Genomic DNA, 14,699 nt, shown 5'->3' on the forward strand with positions numbered 1-14,699 from the left:
TACATTCTACTGCCTCCAATAATATATACCTGACAGAAGCCCATGGATTCTGCTGCCTCCAATAATATATACCTGACAGGAGCCCATACATTCTCCTGCCTCCAATAATATATACCTGACAGGAGCCCATACATTCTGCTGCCTCCAATAATATATATCTGACAGGAGCCCACACATTCTGCTGCCTCCAATAATATATACCTGACAGGAGTCCATACATTCTCCTGCCTCCAATAATATATACCTGACAGGAGTCCATACATTCTCCTGCCTCCAATAATATATAGCTGACAGGAGCCCATACATTCTCCTACCTCCAATAATATATACCTAACAGGAGCCCATACATTCTCCCGCCTCCAATAATATATACCTGACAGGAGCCCATACATTCTGCTGCCTCCAATAATATATACCTGACAGGAGCCCATACATTCTGCTGCCTCCAATAATATATACCTGGTAGGAGCCCACACATTCTCCTGCCTCCAATAATATATACCCTACAGGAGCCCATACATTCTGCTGCCTCCAATAATATATACCTGACAGGAGCCCATACATTCTGCTGCCTCCAATAATATATACCTGGTAGGAGCCCACACATTCTCCTGCCTCCAATAATATATACCTGGTAGGAGCCCATACATTCTCCTACCTCCAATAATATATACCTGACAGGAGCCCATACATTCTACTGCCTCCAATAATATATACCTGACAGGAGCCCATACATTCTGCTGCCTCCAATAATATATACCTGACAGGAGCCCATACATTCTGCTGCCTCCAATAATATATACCTGGTAGGAGCCCATACATTCTCCTACCTCCAATAATATATACCTGACAGGAGCCCATGGATTCTGCTGCCTCCAATAATATATACCTGACAGGAGCCCATGGATTCTGCTGCCTCCAATAATATATACCTGACAGGAGCCCACACATTCTGCTGCCTCCAATAATATATACTTGACAGGAGTCCATACATTCTCCTGCCTCCAATAATATATACCTGACAGGAGCCCATGGATTCTGCTGCCTCCAATAATATATACCTGACAGGAGCCCATAAATTCTCCTGCCTCCAATAATATATACTTGACAGGAGCCCATACATTCTGCTGCCTCCAATAATATATATCTGACAGGAGCCCACACATTCTGCTGCCTCCAATAATATATACCTGACAGGAGCCCATACATTCTGCTGCCTCCAATAATATATACCTGACAGGAGCCCATACATTCTCCTGCCTCCAATAATATATACCTGACAGGAGTCCATACATTCTGCTGCCTCCAATAATATATACCTGGAAGGAGCCCATAGATTCTGCTGCCTCCAATAATATATAGCTGACAGGAGCCCATACATTCTCCTGCCTCCAATAATATATATCTGACAGGAGCCCATACATTCTCCTGCCTCCAATAATATATACCTGACAGGAGCCCATGGATTCTGCTGCCTCCAATAATATATACCTGACAGAAGCCCATACATTCTGCTGCCTCCAATAATATATACCTGACAGGAGCCCATACATTCTGCTGCCTCCAATAATATATATCTGACAGGAGCCCATAGATCCTAGTGTCTTCACTAGTGAGCCAGCTAGAATATATGGGCTGCAGTCAGGACCTGGAACGAGCCCATACATTCTAGGCTCAACCGTGACTATATACTATACCGGAAGTCCCTCTCATCTGTGCAAAGCACTGTGGGAAGTTCTAGCGCTCCTAGTGGCTGGCGGCAGGCACTGGGTGAGTGTGAAGTGGGGAACATGGCGCGCTGTGCTGTACTGTACTGATACTTACGTCTGGCGTTCTCAGACACCGCGGCTCTGCAGGCCGGCTGTGTATAGCGGTTACTAGAGTGCAGCCGCTTATATAACTTCCGGAATCACGAAGGTCCATTTCTCTGTGGTGTCGCACATAGTCAGTGCTGCGCATGCGTGGCTTCCATGTTCCCTCACCCTCCAGAACTGATAAGCCGAAGAATTTCCCCATATTATTTTTTTATTTATTTATTAATACCTCCTATTATTATTTTTATTATTACTGATATTATTGTTTTTACTAGTATTATTATTGCTACTATTATATTTTTTATAATTATTTTATTACTATTATTTTTATTAATATTACAACTGCTACTATTATTGTTACTATCAATTTTTTTATAAAGACTTTTGGCCAGCCAGTTTTCTTTTATTTTTGCTTCTAGGAGCCATAACTTTTTTTTTTCTTATAATTTTCATATCTGTATGAGGACTCGTTTTTTTTGTTTCAGGACGAGTTGTAGTCTTTAATGACCCCATTCATTTTGCCTTAAAATGGGGAAAAAAGTTCCAACTGAGATGAAATAGTGCAATGACATTATGGATTCATCAAAACTTTTACAGCAAAATTCTGGTGTAAAAAGCTTCAAAAAGTCACAACATTTTTGCTCGCCACGAGACTGCACCAAAATGTTGTGACTTTTGTCATTTTCACACCAGTTTTGCCCAACCCTGACAAAGTAGGCGGAGCTATGGAGTGACGGGTCATAGCGACCCCCGCGCATCTAATTTATTCTGCCACAAATCTTACTCCACTCTTTATTTGCACTCCAGCATTCCCCCTCATGAAGACCAGCGGGTTTCATCGGGGTCCATGTGAGTGCAATATGGATATATGTGTTGTGAGTACTACAAGTGCTTCTCACTAAATTAGATGATCAAAAAGTTAATTTATTTCAGTTCTTCAACATAAAAAGTGAAACTCATATATTATATAGAGTCATTACAAACAGAGTGATCTATTTCAATTGTTTATTTCTGTTAATGTTGATGATTATGACTTACAGCCAATGAAAACACAAAAGTCATTATCTCAGTAAATTAGAATAATTAACAAAAAACACCTGCAAAGGCTTCCTAAGCATTTAGAAAGGTCCCTTAGTCTGTTTCAGTAGGCTCCACAATCATGGGAAAGACTGCTAACTTGACAGTTGTCCAGAAGGCTGTTATTGACACACCCCACAAGGAGGGTAAGCCATGAAAGGTCATTGCTAAAGAAGCTGGCTGTTCACACAGTGCTGTATCCAAGCATATTAATGGAAAGTTGAGTGGAAGGAAAAAGTGTGGTAGAAAACGGTTCACAAGCAACCGGGATAACCGCAGCCTTGAAACTATTGTTAAGAAAAGGCCATTCAAACATTTGGAGGAGATTCACAAGGAGTGGACTGCTGCTGAAGTCATTGCTTCAAGAGCCACCACACACAGACGTATCCAGGACATGGGTTACAAGTGTCGCATTCCTTGTGTCAAGCCACTCATGACCAATGGACAACGCCAGAAGCGTCTTACCTGTGCCAAGGAGAAAAAGACCTGGACTGTTGCTCAGTGGTCCAAGGTGTTGTTTTCAGATGAAAGTAAGTTTTGCATTTCATTTGGAAATCAAGGTCCCAGAGTCTGGAGGAAGAGTGGAGAGGCCACAATCCAAGCTGCTTGAGGTCTAGTGTGAAGTTTCCACAATCAGTGATGGTTTGGGGAGCCATGTCATCTGCTGGTGTAGGTCCACTGTGTTTTATCAAGACCAAAGTCAGCGCAGCCGTCTACCAGGAAATTTTAGAGCACTTCATGCTTCCTTCTGCCGACCTTCTTTTTGGAGATGGAAATTTCATTCTCCAGCAGGACTTGGCACCTGTCCACACTGCCAAAAGTACCAATACCTGGTTTAAAAACAACAGTATCATGTGCTTGATTGGCCGCAAACTCGCCTGACCTTTACCCCATAGAGAATCTATGGGGTATTGTCAAGAGGAGGATGAGAGACACCAGACCCAACAATGCAGACGAGCTGAAGGCTGCTATCAAAGCAACCTGGGCTTCCATAACACCTCAGCAGTGCCACAGGCTGATCGCCTCCATGCCACGCCGCATTGATGCAGTAAATGATGCAAAGGGAGCCTCCACAAAGTATTGAGTGCATTTATTGAACATACATTTCAGTAGGCCAACATTTCGGATTTTAAAAACATTTTTCAAGCTGTTATAAAATATTTTAATTTACTGAGATAATGACTTGTGTTTTCATTGGCTGTAAGCCATAATCAACATTAACAGAAATAAACACTTGAAATAGATCACTCTGTAATAACTCTATATAATATGAGTTTCACCTTTTCTATCGAAGAACTGAAATAAATTAACTTTTTGATGATATTCTAATTTAGTGAGAAGCACTTGTATTTGTCATTATGTGGGCACTTTATGACACTGTCTTACTAACTGGCTACTTTATATACTATTTATGCACTAATCCAGTACTGTATGACTCTACAGCAATACATTCATATCTAAATGAATACTGTGGAGCTTAAAATCTAAACTTTTCCAGCCATCTTTCACTACACAGAAACTAGGATTCTAGCTGCCCACATGCTTTAATGGATGCTCTTCTTTCCTTGCAGATATACAGGGTCTGGATTTATAGAAGATACTTAATGATGTGGCTCTGTGTTTCAAAATGTTGCCCTGTACATCGAATACAAAACCTAAGTTTGATCAGACACAGCTCCCATTTTAATGTGTCAGAATATGTGCCAACCTGCCCACCGACAGATCCAAATGCTGTTCAGAATCTCCAGGATTTTATACTTCGTTCCCAGCGACTGTTTGTCATGACAGGTGCTGGGATCTCTACAGAGTCAGGAATCCCAGATTATCGCTCACAGGGTGTAGGTCTATATGCCCGGACTGATCGGAGACCCATACGGCATTCAGACTTTGTTGGGAGTCAGGCAGCACGCAAACGGTACTGGGCTCGGAACTTTACTGCGTGGCCACAATTTTCTTCACGTCAACCCAATTTGGCACACAGAGCCCTGGCTAACTGGGAGAATACTGGGAAGCTGCACTGGTTAGTGACACAAAATGTAGATGCCCTACATACTAAGGCCGGACAGCGTCGCATGACTGAGTTGCATGGCTGTACTCATAGGTAGGTGTTTGTGTTTCTTCATTTTGCACTTATTTGGCCATATTCACATCACCGTATTTTTCCGACCATAAGACGCACTTTTTTCCCCCAAAATTTGGAAGGAAAATGAGGGGTGCGTCTTATGGTCCGAATGGTACTTTACCGGTGGTGGTGGAGTGGGGATTGCAGGGTTCTCCGGCGGCGGCAGAGGTGAGATGCGGCTGGAGCCGGGGCCTGTATCTGTGCTGGTGTCGGGTGGTGAAGCTGAGGAGCCGGGGCTTGTGCCGGGCTGTCAGTGGCGTCCGGCGGTGAGGCAGAGGAGCCGGGGCCTCTGCCGGGCTGTAAGCGGTGTCCGGCGGTGCGGCAGAGCAGCGTGTGCGGCTTCTGGTGGCCACGGCCATCTTCCCAAGGTCATAATCCACGGGAAAATGGCCGCCGGCGCATGCGCGGACCCGGAGCTCCGGCGGCCATTTTCCTGTAGATCACAACCTCCGGCCGCTGGAAACCGCACACGCTGCTCTGCTGCATCGCCGGAAACCACTCACAGCCCGGCAGAGGCCCCGGCTCCTCTGCTTCACCGCCGGACGCCGCTCACAGGTCCAGGCCCCTGTTCCCAGGCCAGTCCACAGGCCAGTCCAGTCCACAGGCCCCAGGCCAGTCCACAGGCCCCAGGGCAGGCCAGTCCACAGGCCCCAACCAGACACCGGCATCTCACCTCTTCTGTTGCTGCCGGGTTCCTGAGGCAGGGAACGGAGGGACCTGCGATCCTGCTCCACCACCCCCCAGGTAAGATACCTAATCAGACTATAAGACGGACCCTATCTTATAAAAAATATTTTTTTTCCTATTTTCCACCCCAAAATTTGGGGTGCGTCTTATGGTCCGTTGCGTCTTATAGTCTGAAAAATACGGTATATCCCTCATGTTTTCCCTTTTATGCACATCCTGTTTCTGGTGTCACTTATACTATACTCTTTAAGGAAATATCAATTCTCACTGTGAATTCCCTGTACAGGGTGATTTGCCTCTGCTGTCACACAGTCATCAAGAGATCTGATCTTCAAGAAAAGCTTATAGCTTTGAATCCATCTTGGAATGAGCACGCATATGGAGTGGCACCAGATGGCGACGTGTTCCTAACAGATGAGCAAGTATCATACTTCCGTGTGCCATCTTGTGATAAATGTGGAGGTGCGCTAAAACCACACGTGACTCTTTTTGGCGACGTCGTAAACCGAGAACTGGTGGACTCTCTGTTTGAGTGTTTAGGTGAAGCGGATGCAATGCTCATTGTTGGATCATCACTTGAGGTGAGCATCTGTTTGCCCTATGACAAACATAGTTTGTTAGTGGTGATATTTTTTGGGGGTTTTAGTTGTTAATGTCGCCATTGGAGCTTTTATTCGAGTATCAGGGCAAATTGACTCTCACCGAAAAGAAAAGAATATTTCACTACGTCCTTTAGGTGATACTAGCAAGGTCGTTTTCTTTTCTCTGAGAGACACATCTCCTGGTCACTGGAGGACGCAAAAGAGAGTATACAGACAGGAGAGCACGGGATTGGAGCAGATTTTTTCTTTCAGGTAAAACATTGTTTAAATATGGGCAGTGAAATGTTTTACCTCATAAAAAGAATCAGCCGTAATCCCCATGCTGCCCTGTCTGTATACTCTTTTGCTTCCTCCGCTGCCCAGGAGCTGTGGTATGATCAGACCATGTTCCTGTACGGTCAGACACAGCCATTACACAGTACACAGCAGGGGCACATTTATAAGATTATCTCAGCACAGGAAAAAAAATTTTAATACATCCAGTTGGAACTTATTTTTATTCCAAGATCTATTGATTAAAATGTACTTTGTTTGCGGGAAAACTCATTTAAGAAGAGTGAGTCCCCTGAAAGCTTAATCAGACACAACAGTTTTTGGTTTGAGACCCTATGACCAGTGCATGTGTGGAGGCAAAGTGTTACTATGATAAACCAAGAAGAAAATATGCTGGATACAGATGATCATAAAGCATGCACATAACGTTTATTAAATGCCATTATAAATGTATAGAAGAATGCCAAAATACACAGACACATGAGAAAAATGGTGGGTGAAATAGATAATATAAGACAGAGGAATCAAAGAAAAAAGTAAGGACAGCAATGTCAAAAATTATGGTAATGCCTCACAGGGTGTAAATGTGAAGAATAAAGGTCACTGTGGACAAAAAAGATCACCCGTGGTAAGACACGGATTCCATAAGTGCGTAAGAAAGCATTAGGGCAGTGCATAGGCGGATTATAATGAGGGCAATCCGGGCTAGCGCCCGGGGCCTCGGGCCTCCAGGGGGCCTGGGGCTCCGGGGTGCCTATGGCCAGATTGCCCTCATTATATGTGCGGCACCGCGGCACATACTGGCAGACAGTGGCGGGGGAGCCCCCGGACCGCTCCTCCAGCAGCGGCACACGGACGCTGCTTCTTCTCCGGCCGGGCCAGCACTGCAGCAGTTAACTTCCCTGTGCTGGCCCGGCCGCGTCACTGCTAGGAGACACGGCCCTGTGCGTGGCCGTGTCTCCTAGCTGTGACGTCACGCAGTGCGCGCCCGGCCTGCAGTGCTGCACCGGAGAGGACTAGAGCCGAGCCGGGGGATGGTGAGTCTGTGTGTGAGTGTGTGTGTGAGAGAGTGTGTGTGTGAGAGAGTGTGTATGTGAGAGAGTGTGTATGTGTGAGAGTGAGTGTGTGATTGTGTGTGTGCAGGCAGATATCATTGTGTGATGTCTGTTTATACGTATTTTTGTGTTTCAAATGTGTTTATGTGTGTATGCATATGTCTGTATACGTTTGTGTGTGCGTGACTGCGTGCGACCTCCCGCTGTCTCTGGGGGGGCGCCGTGCGGCCTCCCGCTGTGTATAGATGGCGCTGTGCGGCCTCCTGCTGTGTATAGATGGCGCTGTGCGCCTCCTGCTGTGTATAGATGGCTACATGCGGCCTCCCGCTGTGTATAGATGGCGCCGTGTGGCCTCCCGCTGTGTATAGATGGCGCCGTGTGGCCTCCCGCTGTGTATAGATGGCGCCGTGCGGCCTCCTGCTGTGTATAGATGGCGCCGTGTGGCTTCCTGCTGTGTATAGGTGGCGCCGTACGGCCTCCTGCTGTGTATAGATGGCGCCGGGCGGCCTCCTGCTGTGCATAGATGGCGCCGTGCGGCCTCCTGCTGTGTATAGATGGCTCCGTGCGGCCTCCTGCTGTGTATAGATGGCGCCGTGCGGCCTCCCGCTGTGTATAGATGGCGCCTTGCGTCCTCCCGCTGTGTATAGATGGCGCCGTGCGGCCTCCTGGTGTGCATAGATGGCTACGTGCGGCCTCCCGCTGTATATAGATGGCTACGTGCGGCCTCCCGCTGTATATAGATGGCTACGTGCGGCCTCCCGCTGTATATAGATGGCTACGTGCGGCCTCCCGCTGTGTATAGATGGCTACGTGAGGCCTCCCGCTGTGTATAGATGGCTAAGTGCGGCCTCCCGCTGTGTATAGATGGCTACGTGTGGCCTCCCGCCGTGTTTAGATGGCTACGTGCGGCCTCCCGCCGTGTTTAGATGGCTACGTGTGCTCAATATTGAGTCATACAATTAATGTAAGGCTATGTGCCCACGATGCAGAAATGCTCCGGATTTTTTTGGAGCGTTTCTGCATCTCCCTGGCAGAAAAAACGCATGCGGGTTTTACATGCGTTTTTCCTGCCAGGGACATTCGGATGTGAAGCGTTCTTCACATGCAATTCCGCATGCGGGTTATCAAGCTTTTTTCCAAGCGATTTTAGCATCATTTGGAAAGTGCTTGACAACTTGGTCACACTATATAAATCCATGCAACCGGCATGGATTTATATAGTGTGACCGTAATAGAATGGTAAAAAATAAATATATACTTACTTCTGATGGCCTGCCAACGTCAGCGGTCGCGTGACCCGTCACATGACTAAATGACGTCACGGCAGGTCCTTTTCAGACCATCGTGAGCTGCCAGCAAGCCAGGACGCATCGGATAAAGACACCGGGGGCCATCAGAAGGTAAGTATAATATTTATTTTTTATTTTATTTTTTTTTTTTACAGGTACTATGGTACCCGGGTCCGGAGGAGAGTCTCCTCTTCTCCAAACCCGGGTACCATCTGCACATTGAAACGCATGGAATCCGCATGTACAGATGCAGTGATGCGGATTACATGCGTTCCAATGCAAGTCAATGGTGGCGAAAACGCCGAGCTTCCGCAAAATAATTGGTAATGCTGCGGATTTTTCCGCAATGATAATCCGCAGCGGAAATTTCTGCAGCATGTGCACAGCACATGCGGATTATCATTGGGGAACATGGCAGACCTTCTACCAAGCGTTTTTTAAGCGTTTCTGCGGCGGAATTGCTTAAAAAACGCATAGTGGGCACACAGCCTAAAAAAAATTATTATAATTAATATTGTGCCAAATTTCACATGAACTATCACATGATGTATCACAGGGGATCATGTGACATGTGATACATCAGGGGTGGGTGGGTGTGTGTGTGGTGTGGGGGGGGGGGGGGGGCGCCTTCTAAACTGCCCGGGGCCCTTGCTACTCTTAATCCACCCCTGGGGTAGTGTCTCATAGATTGTCCACCCAACGTGCGTTTCACAATTGTGGCTGTATATGATCAAATGCTTCCACAAGATTTTATTTTATCTTCTACTGGATTCATATGGAATCTGACAGGTAATCCCAACAGTGCAGTAAGGCTCCAGATGTATAGAGCTTTAATAGTGTTGCCAACTTTCAGGAAAGTGAGCCTCAAACTGTGTAAAATACTTAAAATAACAACCTCAGCAGGTACTGACTCTCCCTACATCCAGTATCGGCGCCCCAACTCTGCTCCAGTCCCAGTGTTTTGGCTGCAACATGACATCACATCAAAAGCGCACATCTCCCCTGTAGCTATTCACTGAGCTCAGCGGCACATACTGTCAACCTCTGCACAGCCACTGAGCTCAGTGACTGGCTAGAGCAGTGACGCATGCTGTTGATGTGACGCCATTGCTGCTGCTAAAGCACTGGAGCTGTGGGTTAGCATCTGCTGAGTTTGTTATTTTAAGTATTTTGCTCAATTTGGGGCCAACTTTCCTGCAAGTGGACAAATGAGACCTTATTTGCACATCTTGAACATTATGCTGAGTTAATGTCAAATATTTTATGACAAAAAGCTTCTTCATATAAAAACGAGAAAATAAGTAGAAATTTTATAAAAGTGGGTACTGCATCGTTGCAAATAGCACTAGACGTATGTCCCTTTAATGACTAGCAGGTGAAAAATGTCATGTTAATCAGGGCTATATCTATATATTGCAGTTGCCTAAATGAAGTAACTACAACCCATTCTACTTTGTCTGCTGCAGTTTCCTGCTAACATTCTTTTTCCTTAGCAAAGAGCAGTAACTAATGGCTTGTAGTGTACGCTAAAATGGGGCGTGACCTACACTTTATACACGCTTTTTTATATGAGGTTTCTGCACAATGACACAGAGTGCATCCACCTTCTGGCATGTTTAGGCCTTAGCATGCAGGTATTCCTTTTACAGGCTGTTAATTGATAACTAATTATGCCTACAGCTCTTGTGATGAAATGTGAATATCAGCTAACAGACAACAGACTGAATATATCCTCTTCTGGTTCCCATGAACATTTTGTAAATTGTGACTTTCTGCCTTCAAAAATAAGGGTCTTCAAATCTGAACCCCCAAAAAAACAGCGATAAATTATTTAAATATCATTGAGCTGAGACATAATGTATTAACTCTCGTATCTAATTTTTGCATTTTTTCAGGTTTATTCTGGATACCGGTTTGCAATAAAAGCCAAAGAAAAGAGCATTCCTATTGCTATACTTAATATTGGAGACACTAGAGCGGATCGCCTGGCCTTGCTTAAAGTTAACGCTCGTTGCGGAGCTGTTTTACCAAGGATAATGACAATAGATCCACAGCAGCAAGAAATTGAGGGTTGAATGGTGTTAAGAGATCTTAGTGCATTTCCAATTTTTATCATCATGTTGTTAAGTTCAAAATGTAAACAAGTTGTCCCATAATTAAAACCCATCATGTATCTTCAGGAAAGATTAATATTTGATTGCTTGGGGTTCCCAGTGCTGGAACCACTAGAAATGAGTAGAATGGGGATCTTGTGTCCCTTATTTGAATTTATGGGACTGATTGAGAGAAAATTGAAAGCACTCATGTATCTTTAGGATTTTCATAGATAATGAATGGATCAGCTTTGCACATGGGCTACTGCTTCTCTATTTTTAACAAGGGACATAAGAACCCCTTTCTCTTGAACAGTGAGGATTCTAGCTGTGGATCATAGTGATTTATATAATCCCTTTAAGATGGTTTACGAACTACCTGCAGCTACCTGTAGAGGAGGATTTCCATGATTTTAGAAAATCTGCCCTAGGGAATGATATACCTTAACACTCCAATATTGTCACTCTTGGTGCCCGGTAGTACAAGAATTAATGATTTCCCATCATTCTTCTGAACTCTACAGCAAATCACTAGAATCAGAAGTCACAAGTCAAACATGCAAACACCACTTCTCAGACCACCATAGTTACAGCTGCGCAATTGAGGGATAAGTAATGCTTATTTCTTTACCATTCTCTATTCCAGGCCACATTTTCTGAAAATCATGGATGATCCCTTTAAGAGCTAATGGGTCACTGTGTCAATGTTGAGTCCAATGTACACTGTGTGCAGAATTATCAGGCAATTTGTATTTTGAAGATTAATTTTATTATTGAACAACTACAGTTCTTTCGGTCAATCCAAAAGGTTAATAAACCTGAATAAGGGTCTGTGCACACGTTGCAGTTTTGTTGCATATTTTTTCTGCGCATATTTATTACAAAACCTGAAGTATTTCCTAGTACCAGCAAAGTGAATGAGAATCCTGAAGTCTCATGCACACGTTGCTTATTTTTTCCTTGCAAATTTGAAGCAGATTTTACTTTGCATCATGTCAATTCTTTGAGTTTTTTATCCTGCAGATTTCACCCATACTAATGAATGGGGAAAAATCTGGAACAACACATGTCAAAAATGCTGCAAAAACATACCTTTTTAAGCAGCATTTTTCCTGCCAAGAGATGCAGAAATTTCTGCTGCAAATAATTAACATGTGCACATACCCTAAGGAAGTGAACATGAGGTTTTGTCTTTCGTAGGAGAATATCTAAGTGTGCATAATTATTGGGCAACTATTAGTGTGCAGAATTATTATGCAACAAAAAGATAAAAATTTAAATTTTCCATCTAAGTTTATTTTCATCTGTTAAAATGAGAATAATAACCAAACAACTCAAAATGTACGGACATAAATTTCTAATATTTACATAAAAAATATCAATATCCACCCTTCTCTTCAATAGTAATCCATTGAGTCTGCCAATTTCTTAATCTAATAAGATTTACAAAATAGCACATACAAAATCATTTCATATAAATCACAATAAGGGGAAATAAGGTGCGTAGTGCCAGGTGTCAGGGAGTCCCACGGAGGATGCAACAGCCGGGCTATATATAGATGAGTTACTACATACATGAGTTAGGGGTGGGTATGAGGACATACATCCGAAGTGCTATACAGATAGTGACAGATTAGATGAAAAATGCAAACAGTCCCATACGCAGCCCAGCCCATCCCACACAAATCGGAACAGCCTCATATATGGAACTCACCAGCTTCAGTGCCCGCACGATTAGCACATCAATGGGACCCCCGCACCACTGGTATAGATGAGAATAGCGCGCCTCGACGCGCATTTCGCAAGACTCTCAAGAGGCGCGCTATTCTCATCTATACCAGTGGTGCGGGGGTCCCATTGATGTGCTAATCGTGCGGGCAGTTTCATCCCAAAAATTTTTTTTCTTACTTTTTTTTATACAGCAGCTATTAAGGCTATGTGCCCACGTTGCATTTATGAAGCAGAAAATTTCTGCTGCATAAATGCAAGTCCTCTCCCGGAAAAACGCATGCGGAATTCCGCACGCGTTTATCGCGCATTTTTCGCGCGTTTATCACGCGTTTCCACATGCGGAATTGCCTTGCGTTTTTTATGCATTGGACAAAGGCAATTCCGCTTGCGGAAACGCAAAATTAAATGACATGCTGCGGATTTTTGAAAGCGGCATAAACGCTGCTGAAAAATCCGCAGCATGTGCATAGAACTTGCGGAATCCCATTGGGGGCCATGGGGTGCGGATATACATGCGTTTTTCAAGCGTTTACGCTGCGGAAATTCCGCAGCATATACGCTTGAAAAATGCTACGTGGGCACACAGCCTAAAAATGTACAAGTCTAAATACAATTTCCTATGTAAAAAAATTAGTGTATTCGTAAAAAAAAAAGATTGCTAAATGGAGGTTTGTATGGTGGAGGTTTTTTCTTTTGCCCACTCAGACATCAATAGGCGAGTTTCATCTGACACATGGAAGACATTAGGGCATGCGGCTCATCTGCACTGCCCCATTGAATAACGTTGGTCATAGTACTGTCCATGTGCTGTCAGCTTTTTCACGGACAGAACTCAGACTGAAAATACTGTTGTGTGAATTTGGCCTAAAAATATTCCCTAAGAATTGTGCACACATTGTATAAATATAATGTAGTAAGCTGTCAAGGGCAAATGATCAAAGGTATGAATGTATTGAAGAATGTTGTAATGCAAAGAAGCAAGTGAGGGCATTTAGCATCGATCATAAAATTCAGAATTTACAATTACTGAATTATCAAACTACCTCTATAGCTACATGCCCCACTTGTGGCTTGTACATTGCATTACTTGCAGGATGTTTGTGAACTGTGATATGATGAAATGTGATTGATATGTTATTGTGAAACAGTTAAATGTAATGAGTGAAATAATTAAATGCAATAAAGGTTGTTCTGCAATGGCTATGTATTTTGTTTCTAAATTCATGTACAGTATGTTTTCACTGACCCCCAGTACAAAACCATACTGCATACATTACTTACTATTGTTCTATTGAAGAAACCCACTTATGCACTGGAAGGATATAGGGAGGGGAATTCATCCAGAATGCTGTTTCTCATGCATGCTTGTCTTGAATCAAAAGTCAGCCGGAGTAAGGTGCTCCAAATTAGGAGACGTACACCTAAGTTTAATACATCTTTAGGCTATCTGTAAGCCAAAAAAATACATCTTCACCAGTCATGAGCTGGGGTATATTTTTTATGCAATGTATGTAAGTTCCTGGCAGTCATTATAGTAAAATTGTTGCATTGTGGGTTTTTTTGTTTTTTTTTTAGAAAAGTGACTTGAATGGCGCAAAAGGGTAAAAAGTAAATATTTTTTTGTGCAAATGCCTCTTTCACCAGATTTTGCGACTTTCGGTCACCCTAGAGATGTACAGGGATGATGACTTTCCTCCTGAGATTCTATGTAGATTTTGCTCAAGTGGAAATTACAGCCTATTTTTCAATGTAAAACATTAACCCCTTTATGTTAAATTGATAATGCACAACCCCATGATGTCCCCAATTATGGCAAAATCAGGCCATTACAATTCTGTTTCCGACTACTATTTGTGTTCACTTAGGCTCTATTCACATTTTCATTGTTATTTTTGTATTTCTGTTCCATTGTAGAAACAGAAATGTGAAAATAACTAAATTATTAGACCCCATGCA

The 14,699-nt window shown here is 43.7% G+C and overlaps 1 protein-coding gene and 1 long non-coding RNA gene across 2 annotated transcripts in view; one reads left to right on the forward strand and one right to left on the reverse strand.

The window, feature by feature from the left end:
- LOC141258429 (uncharacterized) overlaps positions 1 to 1,970 on the reverse strand; it is a 47,073-nt gene extending 45,103 nt beyond the window's left edge. The window contains exon 1 of the long non-coding RNA XR_012318323.1: positions 1,825 to 1,970. This is a non-coding gene — a long non-coding RNA (uncharacterized lncRNA). The remainder of the gene's footprint in view (positions 1 to 1,824) is intronic.
- Positions 1,718 to 13,441, forward strand: SIRT4 (sirtuin 4). Its single transcript, XM_073673424.1, has 4 exons — positions 1,718 to 1,770; positions 4,463 to 4,992; positions 5,987 to 6,281; positions 10,815 to 13,441. Exons 2-4 carry the CDS (start codon positions 4,496 to 4,498, stop codon positions 10,992 to 10,994), a joined length of 972 nt encoding a protein of 323 aa, XP_073529525.1. The 5' UTR covers positions 1,718 to 1,770; positions 4,463 to 4,495; the 3' UTR covers positions 10,995 to 13,441.
- The last annotated feature ends 1,258 nt before the right edge of the window (positions 13,442 to 14,699 follow it).

This window comes from Phyllobates terribilis, unplaced genomic scaffold (assembly GCF_046119375.1).
Source record: "Phyllobates terribilis strain yellow unplaced genomic scaffold, ASM4611937v1 Scaffold_1__5_contigs__length_1240528914, whole genome shotgun sequence".
Taxonomy (NCBI): Eukaryota; Metazoa; Chordata; class Amphibia; order Anura; family Dendrobatidae; genus Phyllobates; species Phyllobates terribilis.